General features: G+C 34.9%; 1 protein-coding gene and 2 pseudogenes across 1 annotated transcript; all 3 read left to right on the forward strand.

The window, feature by feature from the left end:
• Positions 1 to 311: 311 nt before the first annotated feature.
• Positions 312 to 6,869, forward strand: LOC116115415 (annotated as a pseudogene).
• Positions 6,870 to 9,850: 2,981 nt separating this feature from the next.
• On the forward strand, positions 9,851 to 11,632 carry LOC116115416 (annotated as a pseudogene).
• A 1,167-nt stretch (positions 11,633 to 12,799) lies between these two features.
• On the forward strand, positions 12,800 to 16,825 carry LOC116115444 (BTB/POZ domain-containing protein At5g03250-like). The gene is made up of 4 exons (XM_031401598.1): positions 12,800 to 12,956; positions 14,186 to 14,255; positions 14,679 to 15,896; positions 16,115 to 16,825. The coding sequence occupies exons 1-4, from the start codon at positions 12,898 to 12,900 to the stop codon at positions 16,661 to 16,663; spliced, it is 1,896 nt and encodes a 631-aa protein (XP_031257458.1). The 5' UTR covers positions 12,800 to 12,897; the 3' UTR covers positions 16,664 to 16,825.
• Positions 16,826 to 19,809: the final 2,984 nt, after the last annotated feature.

The raw sequence follows: 19,809 nt of genomic DNA on the forward strand, positions 1-19,809 counted from the left end.
TTGACCAAGTTTAGTAACGTATTAACGATGATTATAATTATTTCTAACAAATATCAGCACTCAATCATCTTCTATAGCAAATTTAACCCATTGTTTCAAATAATTAAAATGAACAACTATAATATACATAATGAGTCATGATGGACTGGCACTCAGTACATATATGTATATTATGTCTGCTTATTATTTTAGAAATACTGTTTTGGATTTTTTCCATTAAAACATGTTTTTGAGAAAAAAAGACGATGACAATGGGATCAGTTATGCATAGTGACGATGAAATGTTGGAGTTGTCGACTACTTCAACATTAATGGGTAACGGAGACGCACTCAAGGGTCTCGCTGCCCGGTCAGCGGGCGGGGGTCGCGGGGCCAGCGCCCCCGAGCCCGTAGGCGGTTTTGGGCTTTTCCATGTATAACCGTTGTAGGATTTCTTTTAAGTTACTAATTCCTTTTTGGGTTGGGCTTAGGAATAAAAATCCTTGTAAAACTAGGTTTAATCTCTTAAATCTAGTATATAAACATACTTTTCTCTGTTATGTGTTTGAGGGCAATTCATTCATTGTAAACGAGGGAGGTGAGACATATTGCAATAATATTGACTCGTTGGACGTAGCCCACATTGGGTGAACCAGGATAAATCGCGCGTATTATTTTTTTTTGTTTATTGTTTATTTTGTTTTACATTATATTTTGTTCCTGTTGCTGTGTCTCTATTTCGTTCAGAAAATTGAGAACTTAAAGGACAAGAAATGACATACTTTGACGAGAAGGTTTTTTTAAATAATAAAAATAGTTATATAAATCTAATTAAAAGTATAAGTCTATAACCATCATTTTTGTTACTAATTATAGATGACTTTAATGGAATCTATCAAGACTTGTTAGATCGATAAAGATTGACTAAAATAAAATGACTTCATAGCATTAATTGACATCAATATATGAGATAAAAACATATTATTCGAAGAATATTTTGTTGGCATAAAGTCATCCTATAAAATGATCATATAAAGTGAAATAAAAAAAATTACTCATTAATGTAGTGAATGATATGTCAATTAAAGGATATTATCACATTGTTTTGTAGGGGTGGGCAAAAAATAAGGTAGAATCAGAACCGGTGGATACCCGGGTTCCAATTTTGATTCCTACCTGAAACTAACCCTCACAAGGTCGGTTTTGTTTTAAAAAATCAAAGCGGTTCTGTTTCGGTTCCCCACTGCAGGAACTGAACTGAGACCCGAGTACCAGGGTAGAATCATGATTGAATTTTTTTTGTAAAATTTAGGAATGTGTTTGTCAATTTTGTGAATGGTAGGGGGTAATGTAATTTTCTTAGTACTGGAACCGAACCGAACTTGAAACATTGTAAGATGACTCTGTATAAATATAATGAGAAGAAAATCATTGGTTTTTATTAGTTGTTTTGCTGCCAATTTGTTTTCTCTCACAATCATGAACAATAAATGGAATAGGTTTAAGCATTTTTTGTAACTCGCTGAGTTTTAAATAAAATTGTATATAATCTTACAAATACTATTTATTATCAGAGAGAGTGAAGTTTCAGTTTTATGGATTTGAGACAATACCTTGGTATGAAGATTTCTCTTGGTTACCTGAAATGAATTATATGATATAACACTGTTATTGAAGAATTTTCTTAACTATCTAGATAGCCAATTAACTTATAATGACATTTTTTTATTCTATTCTTTAACAAATTTAATGAGAAAAATGATGATAAAAGTGGATCATCTTTCAAGCATATAATGAGAGGTGAAGAGAACTGAAAGACAAGAAATAACAAGTTTTCTTTATATAATAAACAATAATAGAGACATATCCATCATTTATGTTACTATTATGATTCATAGATTATATGGGAACTAAAAACATTATTTACCGATATTCTATATTACAGATTGCATTATATATTATCCTTTTATGATGATATTTCTCCTCCTTTAAGGAAATATTAAAGAATACCTATTTTATCTTGGTTTATATATTTATCTATCTCTAACTGAGAATTTCCCTCATTGATTTATTTCACCAGGCAACTCGTCGCACATTTCTACAATTTAGAAAGTTGCATATGACCAGTAAATTCATGCTTTTATTATTAGCTAGTTTCATGATAATCAAGTAGAAACAATCAACATTTCATTTTATTAGTTGCATTCATTAACAATGGAATTATGATGGGGGTCAAGAATTTTTTTCACGACTTCAACAAAAGTTTAGAGAATACACATTATTTTAATATTGTGTCACAGTCAATCATAAACTATTTGGCAATAGCTAAGAATTATTAGAAGAAACTTCTATTTTATGAAATACTTGGCGGAAAGTGGGTGAATAAGATTTTGCTAGGCTTAACGTCGGTGGGCAAATGATTACTTTCTTCACCATCCTAGGTAGCCGGGTGAGAGGATAAATATTTTGAGTGTATTACTTAAAAAGTTTTGAGTTCGATTCTCCTCGATCTTTAATAGTGTGACTATTGAAAGGTTTATCCGGTTGTTATTTAGGATTCTAAAAGATAATATAGGTGTACGTAACGGTCCGAACACTCCTGATAAAAAAAAAATGATTACTTTCTTTATCCCATAAATAAATTTTTTCGTGGTAAAAATAAGGATGAGTTGTTTGTAAATGGACGAGATTTATTTAAACGTTCCATTTATTAAAAAATTTAACGAATTAATTTATATGGGTTTATTAAGAAATTACAGAGTAGCAATAACAATTGTTACACTTTTCACTTGAGTTATCATAAGCTGATGATAGAATAAACGTACAAGAATGATTCAGAAAACGTTATATTTGATTCACGAACCAGAAATTCAATAACAAACATTTATCAGTAAGTAAAATAATAAAATTACAACCGCTTAATTACTCACTACCAAGCACTGCCTTGCTCCTGTAACGGCAGCGACTGATTCTGCTCCTGGATTTTCCCCTTTAGACTCGGGACCATCAAACAAACAAACAAAAAAAAAAAAAAAAAAAATAATAAAACCATAATTTTTTTTTTTTTTGGTTTTGTTTTCATCATTATCACCATTGGCTATTGCTTTTTCTCTCCTTATTTATGTTTTCCGTTTCATGTCTTTTGACACACTTGAAACAACTCTTTTAATGATAAACAAAAAGTGGTGTTGTTAAGTGGATACAATATTACTGGCGTGCATGAAGCTGGGATCCAAGTCTGAAGTGTTTCATCTTGATGGCGAAACCTGGTCTGTCTCATTTTATTGCTTTTTCCTTTTCTTTTTTTTGATGATTGTTTTACACTGTGTTTATGGTAAATTTAGATGTGGGTTTGTGATAAAGTGGAATTTGATTATGGGTTGTTTTTGTTTTCGGTTTAGACCTGACAGTTTGTCTTTTTTATCTTTTGATTGAGAAAATTAATGTGGTGGTTTGTTTTTTTCCTGTTTGGGTACAATTTATTGCGTTTTTTTCTATAGTTATGAATTGTGAATTACGAGGAATTGATCGACTAGGCAAACTTTAAGAATTCAATGCGTGAGTTGTTTGATTGTTTCTGAATTTATTTACCTGCAATTGGGCTCAGTAAAATAGTGTTGCGGTTGTGTCATTTTTAGCTTCAAGTTTGAGCTTATTATAGTACATTGCAAGATTTTGAAATATTTTAGCTTTTTGTGAAACCTGCGGGTTGGAGAGGAAAGATGTATTGTACGTGGAGTGGAGGAGATTTCTGATTCAATGAATCTATGCCAACTGAACTGTAATTTGATAGGATGCAATTTATGTGCAGTGATTTATACTTTCAATTTGGCAGAAAAGGGTTTTGGAGTTGAAAAATTGGATCAGAAAACTGAGACTGCAATTAAGTTTGATGTATCATTAGGCTTTAAGAAATTACTGTTGGTTGGACATGAAACTAAGATATTTGGATATTCAATTGGGTTTTCCAGTGAAACAAGTGAAGAAGTTGATTATATGGGCTTCATCAGAAATGCTAATTGGGTGATCACCTGTGTGATGTAATACAAAGTATAGCCTTGTTACTTTCTTGCTTTACAATTATAAGTGATAAAGATAGAGAAAGAACAGATATATCAATTAAGAGAATATTTGGATTGTTAAAATAGTTGTGAAAATGCCAATATGTTTTCTTGCAGTTGCTACAACTAATAGGAAAAGTAGTTCCATCTTCTTTCGTTTTATTTCATATTTGATGATTTGATTGTTGATTATTATGTGACGGCTGCTGGCCTATAAATGTGTGTTCCTGGTTCTGAGTAACTTTACCTCTGCACATAGATGCTGAATTCAAGGTTGAGGCCATCAATTAATGGACACATCTCTCAGTACTGAGTTTCTGCTTTTACTTTTAGCAAGTTATATTAATTCTACTTTGTTGTATCTATTTAGTCAAGCCTATTATACTTCTTACAGGCTATGCTCATCTGGGCTTCCAAGCGATGTCATCATTGAAGTTTTGATGTGTCGTTCCATCTCCACAAGGTGTGTGTTACTTTCCAATCCTGAGCTTCATTTCATTACTCTAAACTGTAATATATTTTGGTAGCTCATGCCCATAGAGTGTAAATTTCACTGTTTGAAAGGTGAGCAAGGCCTTGTCATGGTTCCCATTGAGGTGAGGCTTGATGAAATATCTCAAGTGTTAATGTGAGGCTCAATTCCCTTTAGTTGACATACATGCTTCACGGTTTTCGAATGTTTCGCCAAGGAGTACGAAAAATGTCTGTCCTTATTGTGAAAATAGGATTGATCTTATTTTATTTTAAACTATTGAGCTTTGTATCTGGAACATCCTATTTTCAAATGTAAATGATTGTGTTTCTGCTTTGTAGCGTCATATTTTTATTTTTTGCTTGGTGGACTGTGTGTGACTCGTTTCCTTTTGTAATGCACACCAGTTTCCATTGCTGTCTCGAAGTGGAGTATTAGAGAATCTAATGGCAGAATTCTCTGGTGAGGCTGTGAAAAAGTGTGTTTAACAACTTCATGAGATACCTGGTGGAGCCAAAGCCTTCTTGCTTGTAGCCAAATTCTGTTATGGTGTAAAAATAGATCTCACTGCATCAAAGTAGTAGGTCTAAGATTGCTGCTGAATATCTTCGAATGGTGACGATTTGGAGAAGGAAATTTGATTGTACAAACAGAAAATTTTCTTAATGAAGTCTTTGGTAACTGGACAGACTCACTTAGAGCTCTTGAAAAGTGTGAAGAGGTTCTACCGCATGCTGAAAGCTTCATATTGTTCAAGATGCATCAACTCCTTGGCAATGAAGGCTTGTGCCGATCCAAGTTTGTTCAGTTGGCCTATGTCTGGGAGCGCTGATGTGCAGAGCCCAGGCGGCCGATGATATGGAATGGGTATAGAATACCAGCCAAGCAACAAACTGTAACTGAGGATTGGTGGTATGAGGATGTTTCCTTCCTTACACTACCACTATATAAAAGGCTTATTATGGCTGTTGGAATGAGCGGCATAAGGCCAGACAGTATTGCTGGGTCCATCATCCACTATGCAAACCGGCATCTTCCCTTACTGGGTAGACAATCAAGTTTCCAGAATGGGAACCATGTTGCCCCTGGATCAACTACTTCTACCCCATCTGAATCTGATCAAAGGAATCTCCTTGAAGAATTAGGTGCAGTTACTTCCTGATCAAAAGAATGTCACACCAACCAAGTTTCTGCTTAGGCTTCAACGCAATCAATGTTTTACATGCTAGCTCACCATGTCGAGAGAATTTAGAAAAACGGATTGGAGCCCAGATGGATCAAGCAGCCTTGAAGACTTTCTAATACCCATATGGGGTACTCATGGAGACCCTTTATGTATTGACTGTGTTCAGCGATTCTCGACACTTCATGCTGTTCAATCATGATACAATTGATTCAAAGTATAGTTGATGAAGGGCAATTGATTGGTGGTGCCCATTCACTGACTCCAATGACAATGGTGGCTAACCGGGTGATGGATCCTAGCTGAGGTAGCACCTGATTTAAACTTGAAATTACCGAAATTTCAGTCACTGCAGCTGTTATTCCTGACTATGCCAGGCCATTAGATGATGGAATCTACCGTGCAATTGATATATTCTCAAGGCAAGGATGGATCTTTTATTCGGTTTCTTATCAATGATATGCCAATTTCATTATTAGTGAGGACCATCTAGTATTTTAGAAAACAGACTACTAGTCATCCCATTCTCGGGACCAGAATATACAGAGCAGAATTCCACTTTCCATTATTAGTCATTTTCTTTAATGTGCTTTCCCATCTCTTTTGTGTAAATGCTAATGTCTATTTAAACTTCGAGCCCATCCCTGGCTTACGGATTCTGAGAGGGAACAGATATGCCGCTCATGAACTGCCAGAAGCTTTCCCTGGAAGCCAGCACGCAGCAGCGCAGAACGAGAGGCTACCTCTTCGAGTTATTGTCCAAGTTCTGTTCTTTGAGCAACTTCGTCTTCGTACCTCTATAGCTGGCTGGTTCTTTGTATCTGATACCTTGAAAACTCGCAAAATGCAAGTGGGAATCTTGCACTCACCAGAAATGTGCCCATGTCCAAGCAAGAAATGGACAAGATCACATTGTTGCAATGGATGACGTGAGAGATCGCATTTCTGAGCTTGAGAAGAGGTGTCGAACATGAAACAAGAGATCAACAAGATGGTGAAGACAAAAGGGAGCTGGAACATTTTCCCGAAAAGGTTTACTTTCAGATTAAATCAAAATCCGATGAACCAAAAGCATCAAAGCCCTCAATTCCAGGATTCCCCCACATCACAGCCCCACTCTGAATGGAGAAAACACAATAATGATAATCCGGGAGATGAAATTCTGAAGCCTTAGACAATAAAGTTCCATTGTTTTCTGTCATCTTCACGTATTGAAAGCTTAGATTGTTATCTATTTGCTTGTGGTTTAGTTGATGGTATAATTATATAGACATTAGGTTGTAAACTGTTTTATTCTTCTCTTCCAGGGTGATATTGAATATAATCTTTCCCCATTGACATCCACTATGTCCCTTATACACTCTGTATATGGAATTCAGAATTTTGAAATCAAACCCATATGGAATATATATAATTCATCCTTGACCGTCAGAACACTATATCAAAAGTTGTAAAAGAATCCTTTAACCTATTTCCAAATATTTTTAATGATATCTATAGATATTGTGAAAACAATTCTTAACCTATTTCCATATATTGTTGAGAAACCAAATTTGGCAGAGTAACTAATGAAATGAAATAATATTTGATTGTTTTTGCTTGATTTGGTGCAAAGTTTCTAAACTTGTAGAAATGTGTGACGAGTTGCCTGGTATAAATAAGTCAATGAGGAAAATTCCCAGTTAGATAAGATAAAAAATTATAAACCAGAAAAAAAACATTAAAATTGATTAGATTGTGGAAAGAAATATTAACCTATTTGCATTTATTGTTCATGATTGTGATAGAAAACAAATTGGCACAGCAAAAAACTAATAAAACCATGATTTTCTTGTCATGCTACTTATAAACTTGTAGAAATCTATCACAAGTTGGCGCAAACAAAAAAAAAAAAAAAAAAAAAAAAAAAAAAATTCTAAAATAATAGCAAACATATATATATAATATTCTCATTTTAATTAGATATAATTGTATCTAATTTCATTAATAGCGCCTACGTCATTTTTTTTTTTAATCCTATATTAATTTGAATAATTGAAAACCAATCAATGAAGCTATAAATTATACAAAAACAAAATAATTACTTAAATCGACATATAAAATCATTCTAAATTAAATTTACTAATTAATTAGAATAAGGAAACAAAAAATTGCACAAAATTTATGTAAAATGACTACTTTGTCCTTTGTTTTTTGTCTGTTTGTATGATTCAGTTATACAACTCAATTGTAAGCATAGTATTGCTCATGGATATAAGATACATTGACAAAATTTCCCATTGAACTCTAATCTATTTCTTATTTCTTGTACATTAGATTTATGATTTCTAATTAAGTTCTGAATTATTGGAAGTAGTGATTAATAATTCCAAAAACTGGTTTCATACATATTAATCTGAATTTTTGCAAAGAAAAACAGTTTACTAAGATAAAGTATTGTTAAAATAGAACTAAGAATCCGGAAGCAATCCAATTAAAGAAAGAATCAAAGGTTTGAAATTTTTGAAATTTCTGCATACATGGACTCAAACAAAACGAATATGAGAACAAAATAAGAAAACATAAAGTATGCACCTTGCGAATTGGACTAACAGTTACATTTTGGGTTGAAGCAGCAACACCCGTATGAGGCTCCTCACACACAGGCTTGTCCTCTTCAGTGGAAGGGAGTGCTTGATTAAAATGTGGCTGAGCTCGATGGTGGTCACCGTTGCAGATGGTTGGACATTACCACAAATAGTTAGGGTGTAATCAAAACCCATTACTAAAATACACAAACAAAACCTTTGACATCAGTTACCCTTCACTCAAATTGAACATTAACATAAACATTTAACATGCAATCTCTTCAATTGTGTCTATTCAAGGTAGCTTCTTTGTTTACAGGTCTATGCTAAATTTCATCAACATGGAGATAACTATGATAAAAATAATGATGCTGTTGTATATGAGTCCTTGGTTGGAATGTCACAGGAACAGGTAAATGATAATATTTTGTTTATGGTACCATATTGGGAGATATTCAAAAAGATATTTTTGTATATTAATATGATTGCAGTGTGTTATAAAAAAAGTGATTATATCTAAACTTAGTATGTGAGGTGCAAAACTTATTAGCATTTAAAATGCACATTCTAATATAAATCTGTATATGTATTTGATATTGAAATTGATATGCCTTGAAGTTTAGTTGCCTTGGTGGTGCTTTTATCTCTTTTCCAATTTTATTTAAAGGATTTATTTGTCTACGACTAATATTACTTTTCCCATATTCTCTTTTGGGGGCCTTTCATCGAGGAATCCCTTCAAAAAATGTGCTAGAGTTGTTGGGGAAGATGGAATTAGCACTAGTGAACTGACATGCCCTATTTACATTATAGGCTGTTGTTGATCTTGCTATCATTATTCTTGGTAGTTTAAGTCTTGTGATTGTGTTTGTGTTGATTGATAGGTTTGGATTATGTTTCACGCACAACAGTGGTATCAGAATGAGATTAGGGTTTATTCTTTCTGATTTGAGTGATTCTTGAAACCTAGGGTTTATACAAATTGGGGGTTTTGGTATAATCAGTCAAATTAGTGGCTTAGGGCTTAGAAAACCTTAGAATATCCGATCAATTTCGTGAAATTAGTTCGAATTCAACCTTAACCACGATTAGGGTTTCTGTGTCAATTCTAGATCCAAACAGTAATTCGTCACTATGACTACTATAAGAGTCGAAATCACCCAATTTGATGGGAAAATTGATTTCAATAGTTGGAAAAAGAAAATGAAGGCGTTGTTATCTCATAACAAGGTAGCCATTGCACTGGAGAAGGACGTGACCAAATGGTCAGAGGAGAAACTGAAAAAGAAGGCAGAGCTAGAGGAGGAGGCATACAATCTGATAATCATGAACCTCTCCGATGCAGTCTTGCGAAAGGTAGACGGTTTTGAAACTCCGACAACGGTATGGGGTAAACTCGAATCTCTTTATGCATTACAATCTGCTCCTAATCTAGCTTACTTAAAAGGTGTTTTATTTGCATATAAAATGGATAGCTCTAGGACTATTGATGAGAATATTGATAAGTTCTTGAAACTGACCTAAGTGTTGAAGGGTACAGATCAAGAACTCGAAGACTCTAGTTTAGCTATGATTCTTTTGAATTATTATGTGTAAAAATGATCTCACTGCATCAAATGTAGTAGGTCTAAGATGTGCTGCTGAATATCTTCGAATGAGTGACATTATGGAAAGGAAATTTGATTGTACAAACAGAAAATTTTCTTAATGAAGTCTTTGGTAACTGGCAGACTCACTTAGAGCTCTTGAAAAGTGTGAAGAGGTTCTACCGCATGCTGAAGAGCTTCAATTGTTCAGATCATCAACTCCTTGCAATGAAGGCTTGTGCCGATCCAAGTTTGTTCAGTTGGCCTATGTCTGGGCGCGATGTGCAGAGCCCAGGCACGATGATATGGAATGGGATAAGAATACCAGCCAAGCAACAAACTGTAACTGAGGATTGGTGGTATGAGGATGTTTCCTTCCTTACACTACCACTATATAAAAGGCTTATGGGCTGTTGGAATGAGCGGCATAAGGCCAGACGTATTCTGGGTCCATCATCCACTATGCAAACCGGCATCTTCCCTTACTGGTAGACAATCAAGTTTCCAGAATGGGAACCATGTTGCCCCTGGATCAACTACTTCTACCCCATCTGAATCTGATCAAAGGAATCTCCTTAAGAATTAGTGCAGTTACTTCCTGATCAAAAGAATGTCACACCAACCAGTTTCTGCTTAGGCTTCTACGCACACAAGTATTTACATGCTAGCCCACCATGTCGAGAGAATTTAGAAAAACGGATTGGAGCCCAGATGGATCAAGCAGCTCTTGAAGATCTTCTAATACCCAATATGGGGTACTCAGTGGAGACCTTTATGATATTGACTGTGTTCAGCGGATTCTCGACAACTTCATGCTGTTCAATCATGATACAATTGATTCATTGTATAGTTGATGAAGGGCAATTGATTGGTGGTGCCATTCACTACTCCAATGACAATGGTGGCTAACCTGGTTGATGGATACCTAGCTGAGGTGCACCTGATGTAAACTTGAAATTACCGAAATTTCAGTCACTTGCAGCTGTTATTCCTGACTATGCCAGGCCATTAGATGATGGAATCTACCGTGCAATTGATTATATTCTCAAGGAAGGATGGATCTTTTATTCGGTTTCTTACAATGATGCCAAATTTCATTATTAGTGAGACCATCTAGTATTTTAGAAAACAGACTACTAGTCATCCCATTCTCGGGACCAGAATATACAGAGCAGAATTCCAGACTTTCCATTATTCATTTTCTTAATGTGCTTTCCCTCTCTTTTGTGTAAAATGCTAAGTCTATTTAAACTTCAGGCCCATCCCGGCTTACGGATTCTGAGAGGGAACAGATAGGCCCTCATGAACTGCCAGAAGCTTTCCCTGAAGCCAGCACGCACGCAGCGCAGAACGAGAGGCTACCTCTTCGAGTTATTGTCCAAGTTCTGTTCTTGACAACTTCGTCTTCGACCTCTAAGCTGGCTGGTTCTTTGTACTGATAACCTTGAAACTCGCAAAATGCAAGTGGGAATCTTGCACTCACCAGAAATGATGCCCATTCCAAGCAAGAAATGGACAAGATCACATTGTGCAATGGATGACGTGAGAGATCGCATTTCTGAGCTTGAGAAAGAGTGTTCGAACATGAAACAAGAGATCAACAAGATGGTGAAGACAAAAGGGAGCTGGAACATTTCCCGAAAAGGTTTACTTTCAGATTAAAATCAAAATCCGATGAACCAAAAGCATCAAAGCCCTGCAATTCCAAGGATTCCCCCACATCAACAGCACCACTCATGAATGGGAGAAACACAATAATGATAATCCGGGAGATGAAATTCTGAAGCCTTAGACAATAAAGTTCCTTGTTCTTCTGTCATCTTACGTATTGAAAGCTTGATTGTTATCTATTTGCTTGTGGTTTAGTTGATGGTATAATTATATAGACATTAGGTTGTAAAACTGTTATTTCTTCTTCTTCCAGGGTGAATTGAATATAATTTTCAGCCATTACATCCACTAATGTCCCTTAATACACTCGTATATGGAATTCAGAATTTTGAAATCAAACCCATATGGAATATATAATTCATCCTTAACCGTTAGAACTACTATATCAAAAGTTGTAAAAGAATCCTTTAACCTATTTCCAAATATTTTTATGATACCTATAGATATTGTGAAAACAATTCTTAACCTATTTCCATATATTGTTGAGAAACCAAATTTGGCAGAGTAACTAATGAAATGAAATATACATAATCAACTGAGAAATTCCCAGTTAGAGTAGATAAAAAAAAAAATTATAAACCAAGAAAAAAACATTAAAATTTGATTAGAGTTGTGGAAAGAAATATTAACCTATTTGCATTTATGTTCATGATTGTGATAGAAAACAAATTGGCACAGCAAAAAACTAATAAAACCATGATTTTCTGTCATGCTACTTTATAAACTTGTGAAATCTTCACAAGTTGGCGGCAAAAAAAAAAAAAAAAAAAAAAAAAAAAAAAAAAAAAAAAAAAAAATTCAAAATATAACGATGAAGTTAGTTTGTAAATGGATGAGATTTATTTAAACATTTAGATTTGTTAAAAAAATTTAACGGGATTAATTTATATATGGGTTTATTAAGAGAAATTACAGAGTAGCAATAACAAATTGTTACACTTTTCACTTGAGTTATCATAAGCTGATGATAGAATAAACGTACAAGAATTGATTCAGAAAACGTATAATATTTGATTCACGAACCAGAAATTCAATAACAAACATTTATCAGTAAGTAAAATAATAAATATTACTAACCGCTTAATTACTCACTACCAAGCACTGCCTTGCTCCTGTAACAGCAGCGACTGATTCTGCTCCTGGATTTTCCCCTTTAGACTCGGGACCATCAAACAAACAAACAAAAAAAAAAAAAGAGTAATAAAACCATAATTTTTTTTATTTTTTTGGTTTTGTTTTCATCATTATCACCATTTGCTATTGCTTTTCTTCTCCTTATTTATGTTTTCTCGTGTTCATGTCTTTTGACACACTTGAAACAACTCTTTTTAATGATAACAAAAAAAGTGGTGTTGTTAAAAGTGGATAACAATATTACATGGCGTGCATGAAGCTGGGATCCAAGTCTGAAGTGTTTCATCTTGATGGCGAAACCTGGTCTGTCTCATTTTATTGCTTTTTCTTTTTCTTTTTTTGATTGATTGTTTTACATTGTGTTTACATGGTAAATTGAGAATGTGGGTTTGTGATATCAGTGGAATTCGATTTATGGGTTGTTTTTGTTTTCAGTTTTGGACCTGACAGTTTGTCTTTTTTTCATCTTTTGATTGAAAAAATTAATGGGGTGGTTTTGTTTTTTTTTCCTGTTTGGGTACAATTTATTGCGTTTTTTTCTATAGTTATGAATTGTGAATTACGAGGAATTGATCGACTAGGCAGACTTTAAGAATTCAATGCGTGAGTTTGTTTGGATTGTTTCTGAATTTATTTACCTGCAATTGGGGCTCAGTAATAATAGTGTTGCGGTTGTGTCATTTTTAGCTTCAAGTTTGAGCTTATTATATGTACATTGCAAGGAAATTTTGAAATATTTTAGCTTTTTGTGAAACCTGCTGGTTGGAGAGGAAAGATGTATTGAATACGTGGAGTGGAGGAGATTTTCTGATTCAATGAATCTATGCCAACTGAACTGTAAATTTGATAGGATGCAATTTATGTGCAGTGATTTATACTTTCAATTTGGCAGAAATGGGTTTTAGAGTTGGAAAAATTTGGATCAGAAAACTGAGACTGCAGAATTAAGTTTGATGTGATCATTAGGCTTTAAGAAATTACTGTTGGTTGGACATGAAACTAAGATATTTGGATATTCAATTGGGTTTTCCAGTGAAACAAGTGAAGAAGTTGATTATATGGGCTTCATCAGAAATGCTAAATGGGTGATCTCACCTGTGTGATGTAATACAAAGTTAATAGCCTTGTTGACTTTCTTGCTTTACAATTATAAGTAATAAAGATAGAGAAAGAAACAGATATATCAATTAAGAGAATATTTGGATTGTTAAAATAGTTGTGAAAATGCCAAATATGTTTTCTTGCAGTTGCTACAACTAATAGGAAAGTAGTTCCATCTTCTTTCGTTTTATTTCATATTTTGATGATTTTGATTGTTGATTATTATGTGACGGGCTGCTGGCCTATAAATGTGTTTCCTGGTTCTGAGTAACTTTAACCTCTGCACATAGATGCTAAATTCAAGGTTGAGGCCATCAATTAATGGACACATCTCTTCTCAGTACTTGAGTTTCTGCTTTTACTTTTATGCAAGTTATATTAATTCTACTTTGTTGTATCTATTTAGTCAAGCCTATTATACTTCTTTACAGGCTATGCTCATCTGGGCTTCCAAGCGATGTCATCATTGAAGTTTGTGAGTGGTCGTTCCATCTCCACAAGGTGTGTTACTTGTCCAACCCTGAGCTTCATTTCATTACTCTAAACTGTCATATATTTTGGTAGCTCATGCCCATAGAGTGTAAATTTCACTGTTTGAAAGTGAGCAAGGCCTTGTCATGGTTCCCATTGAGGTGAGGCTTGATGAAATATCTCAAGTGTTAATGTGAGGCTCAATTCCCTTTAGTTGACATATCATGCTTCACGGTTTTCGAATGTTTCACCAAGGAAGTAACCAAAAATGTCTGTCTCTTATTGTGAAAATAGGATTGATCTTATTTTTATTTTAAACTATTGAGCTTTGTATCTGGAACTTCCTATTTTTCGAGTGTTATATGATTGTGTTTCTGCTTTGTAGCTGTTCATATTTTTATTTTTTGCTTGGTGGACTGTGTGTGACTCATTTCCTTTTGTAATGCACACCAGTTTCCATTGCTGTCTCGAAGTGGAGTATTAGAGAATCTAATTGCAGAATTCTCTGGTGAGGCTGTGAAAAAGTGTGTTTTACAACTTCATGAGATACCTGGTGGAGCCAAAGCCTTCTTGCTTGTAGCCAAATTCTGTTATGGTGTAAAAATAGATCTCACTGCATCAAATGTAGTAGGTCTAAGATGTGCTGCTGAATATCTTCGAATGAGTGACGATTATGGAGAAGGAAATTTGATTGTACAAACAGAAAATTTTCTTAATGAAGTCTTTGGTAACTGGACAGACTCACTTAGAGCTCTTGAAAAGTGTGAAGAGGTTCTACCGCATGCTGAAGAGCTTCATATTGTTTCAAGATGCATCAACTCCTTGGCAATGAAGGCTTGTGCCGATCCAAGTTTGTTCAGTTGGCCTATGTCTGGGAGCGCTGATGTGCAGAGCCCAGGCGGCACGATGATATGGAATGGGATAAGAATACCAGCCAAGCAACAAACTGTAACTGAGGATTGGTGGTATGAGGATGTTTCCTTCCTTACACTACCACTATATAAAAGGCTTATTATGGCTGTTGGAATGAGCGGCATAAGGCCAGACAGTATTGCTGGGTCCATCATCCACTATGCAAACCGGCATCTTCCCTTACTGGGTAGACAATCAAGTTTCCAGAATGGGAACCATGTTGCCCCTGGATCAACTACTTCTACCCCATCTGAATCTGATCAAAGGAATCTCCTTGAAGAATTAGTGCAGTTACTTCCTGATCAAAAGAATGTCACACCAACCAAGTTTCTGCTTAGGCTTCTACGCACATCAATGATTTTACATGCTAGCCCACCATGTCGAGAGAATTTAGAAAAACGGATTGGAGCCCAGATGGATCAAGCAGCTCTTGAAGATCTTCTAATACCCAATATGGGGTACTCAGTGGAGAACCTTTATGATATTGACTGTGTTCAGCGGATTCTCGACAACTTCATGCTGTTCAATCATGATACAATTGATTCAAATTGTATAGTTGATGAAGGGCAATTGATTGGTGGTGCTCATTCACTTACTCCAATGACAATGGTGGCTAACCTGGTTGATGGATACCTAGCTGAGGTAGCACCTGATGTAAACTTGAAATTACCAAAATTTCAGTCACTTGCAGCTGTTATTCCTGACTATGCCAGGCCATTAGATGATGGAATCTACCGTGCAATTGATATATATCTCAAGGTAAGAATGGATCTTTTATTCGGTTTCTTATCAATGATATGCCAAATTTCATTATTAGTGAGGACCATCTAGTATTTTAGAAAACAGACTACTAGTCATCCCATTCTCGGGACCAGAATATACAGAGCAGAATTCCAGACTTTCCATTATTAGTCATTTTCTTTAATGTGCTTTCCCATCTCTTTTGTGTAAAATGCTAATGTCTATTTAAACTTCAGGCCCATCCCTGGCTTACGGATTCTGAGAGGGAACAGATATGCCGGCTCATGAACTGCCAGAAGCTTTCCCTGGAAGCCAGCACGCACGCAGCGCAGAACGAGAGGCTACCTCTTCGAGTTATTGTCCAAGTTCTGTTCTTTGAACAACTTCGTCTTCGTACCTCTATAGCTGGCTGGTTCTTTGTATCTGATAACCTTGAAAACTCGCAAAATGCAAGTGGGAATCTTGCACTCACCAGAAATGATGCCCATGTCCAAGCAAGAAATGGACAAGATCACATTGTTGCAATGGATGACGTGAGAGATCGCATTTCTGAGCTTGAGAAAGAGTGTTCGAACATGAAACAAGAGATCAACAAGATGGTGAAGACAAAAGGGAGCTGGAACATTTTCCCGAAAAGGTTTACTTTCAGATTAAAATCAAAATCCGATGAACCAAAAGCATCAAAGCCCTGCAATTCCAAGGATTCCCCCACATCAACAGCACCACTCATGAATGGAGAAAAACACAATAATGATAATCCGGGAGATGAAATTCTGAAGCCTTAGACAATAAAGTTCCATTGTTCTTCTGTCATCTTCACGTATTGAAAGCTTAGATTGTTATCTATTTGCTTGTGGTTTAGTTGATGGTATAATTATATAGACATTAGGTTGTAAAACTGTTTATTCTTCTTCTTCCAGGGTGATATTGAATATAATCTTTCAGCCATTGACATCCACTAATGTCCCTTAATACACTCTGTATATGGAATTCAGAATTTTGAAATCAAACCCATATGGAATATATATAATTCATCCTTGACCGTCAGAACTACTATATCAAAAGTTGTAAAAGAATCCTTTAACCTATTTCCAAATATTTTTAATGATATCTATAAGATATTGTGAAAACAATTCTTAACCTATTTCCATATATTGTTGAGAAACCAAATTTGGCAGAGTAACTAATGAAATGAAATAATATTTGATTGTTTTTGCTTGATTATAGTGCAAAGTTTCTAAACTTGTAGAAATGTGTGACGAGTTGCCTGGTATAAATAAGTCAATGAGGAAAATTCCCAGTTAGAGATAAGATAAAAAATTATAAACCAAGAAAAAAACATTTTAAATATTGATTAGAGTTGTGGAAAGAAAAAATATAACCTATTTGCATTTATTGTTCATGATTGTGATAGAAAACAAATTGGCACAGCAAAAAAACTATAAAACCATGATTTTCTTGTCATGCTACTTTATAAACTTGTAGAAATCTATCACAAGTTGGCGGCAAAACAAAAAAAAAAAAAAAAAAAAAAAAAAAAAATTCTAAAATAATAAGCAAACATATATATATAATATTCTCATTTTAATTAGATATAATTGTATCTAATTGTCATTAATAGCCCTACTTAATTTTTTTTTAATCCTATATTAATTTGAATAATTGAAAACCAATCAATGAAGCTATAAATTATATAAAAACAAAATAATTACTTAAATCGACATTTAAAATCATTCTAAATTAAATTTACTAATTAATTAGAATAAGGAAACAAAAAATTGCACAGAATTTATGTAAAATAACTACTTTGTCCTTTGTTTTTTGTCTATTTGTATGACTCAGTTATACAACTCAATTGTAAGCATATCATTGCTCATGGATATAAGATACATTGACAAAATTTCCCATTGAACTCTAATCTATTTCTTATTTCTTGTACGTTAGATTTATGATTTCTAACTAAGTTCGGTGCTGAATTATTGGAAGTAGTGATTAATAATTCCAAATACTGGTTTCATACATATTAATCTGAATTTTTGCAAAGAAAAACAATTTACTAAGATAAAGTATTGTTAAAACAGAACTAAGAATCCGGAAGCAATCCAATTAAAGAAAGAATCAAAGGTTTGAAATTTTTGAAATTTTTGCATACATGGACTCAAACAAAACGAACATGAGAACGAAGCACCTTGCGAATTGGACTAACAGTTACATTTTGGGTTGAAGCAGCGACACCCTTATGAGGCTCCTCACACACAGGCTTGTCCTCTTCAGTGGAAGGAAGTGCTTGATTAAAATGTGGCTGAGCTCGGTGGTGGTCACCGTTGTAGATGGTTGGACATTACTACAGATAGTTAGCGTGTAATCAAAACCCATTACTAAAATACACAAACAAAACCTTTGACATCAGCTACCCTTCACTCAAATTGAACATTAACATAAACATTTAAATGCAATCTCTTCAATTGCATCTATTCAAGGTAGCTTCTACAACCAAAGCATTTTGAAACAACCATTGAAACCAACAAGAAAGGAAGAAAAGAACAAGAGAATGGAAATGAGTGCAAATAAATCGGCCACTCACCTAACCGTTGCTTATCTTCACCATTGTTGTTCACCGTCTGTGTTTCGTCTATGGTGAGAATCCAACATTTCTTCACCCCTTGCTTTGTTTGTGATCTTCGTGAGATTTATTTTTGGATTCATGATGGTGGTTGAGATTGGAAGTAGAGGTGAAACAAATGGGCCGAGTTAGGCGGGTTAACCCTAACCCAGCCCGCATTAAAGAGGGTTCAACCAGGACTGCCATATTGGCGCTCCGGGTTGAACCAAACCCGCATGCAACCCTTGGGCGTGCCGGGTTGCTATTTTGTCCTTTCTGAAGAAAGGATCGCCAACCCGCCGGGTTGACCTGCGGGTTAGTCGAAAAAAAATTAAAAAAAAAAAATTAATTTGTTTTTTTGAATTCCCCTTTTACCTTTGAAATATAGTCGTTTTATAACAGTTGGAGGGGTCTTTTTCGTCATTTTTTTTTTTTTTATAAATTGGCCCTAAACTCTCATATTTTCTCACAAATCAAATTACCTCTCATTTTCTCTAATCTCTAATTTCTATTGAAATCTCTCAATTATTCTCTTAATCTCTTTGTTATCAATTTGCTCTTATTTTAATTTTTATTAGTTTTTGCAATTTTCAATTCATATTTGCAATTTTCCATATTCCAATTCTCCTTCTTTAATATTTTATTTCTTCTACATCNGTCTGTTATGTATGCCATGATCAGCACTAGACCAGACCTCTCCTTTGCAATTTCCCTTTTAAGCCGATTTATGTCAAATCCTGGTTTTGAGCATTGGCTTGCCCTCAAATGGTTGCTTAGGTATATTAACAGTACGTTAAATGTTGGTCTGGAATATGGAAAAAGATTTGACTCACTTGATCTTGTAGGTTGTAGACTCTGATTTTGCAGGTGACAAGGACTCAAGAAAGTCAACTACTGCATACTTGTTTACCTTGGGGGGAAATTGTGTGAGCTGGAAGTCCCAGCTTCAGCCAATTGTTACACTGTCCACCATCGAGGCAGAATATGTGGCTGTCACGGACGTATTCAAAGAAGCCCTTTGGCTCCAAGGATTACTATCAGAGGTAGAGTTGCTGGATGGTACAGTTACTGTCTATTCGGAAAGCCAAAGTGCCATCCACTTGTGCAAGAATCCGGTGTACCACGAACGGACCAAACATGTTGATGTCAAGTACCACTTTGTGAGGGAGCTAGTTGAGAAAGGAGTGATCAGCCTGAAAAAGGTACCAACTGAAGACAATCCTGCTAACATGGGAACAAAGGTAGTCACTCCGATTAAGTTCAAGCACTGCTTGAACTTACTGCATGTCAAATGATGGCCATTATTAGCTCATTAAGTCAAAGTATAAA

This window comes from Pistacia vera, unplaced genomic scaffold (genome assembly GCF_008641045.1).
Source record: "Pistacia vera cultivar Batoury unplaced genomic scaffold, PisVer_v2 Contig74, whole genome shotgun sequence".
Classification (NCBI taxonomy): Eukaryota; Viridiplantae; Streptophyta; class Magnoliopsida; order Sapindales; family Anacardiaceae; genus Pistacia; species Pistacia vera.

Bases quoted from the DNA above. Each gene is read 5' to 3' on its own strand.
- LOC116115444 (XM_031401598.1), top strand. From the start codon at position 12,898: ATGGCGTGCATGAAGCTGGGATCCAAGTCTGAAGTGTTTCATCTTGAT. The intron at 12,957-14,185 runs GTCTGTCTCATT...ACTTCTTTACAG, and splicing joins CATCTTGATGGCGAAACCTG to GCTATGCTCATCTGGGCTTC. The intron at 15,897-16,114 runs GTAAGAATGGAT...TTTAAACTTCAG, and splicing joins CAATTGATATATATCTCAAG to GCCCATCCCTGGCTTACGGA.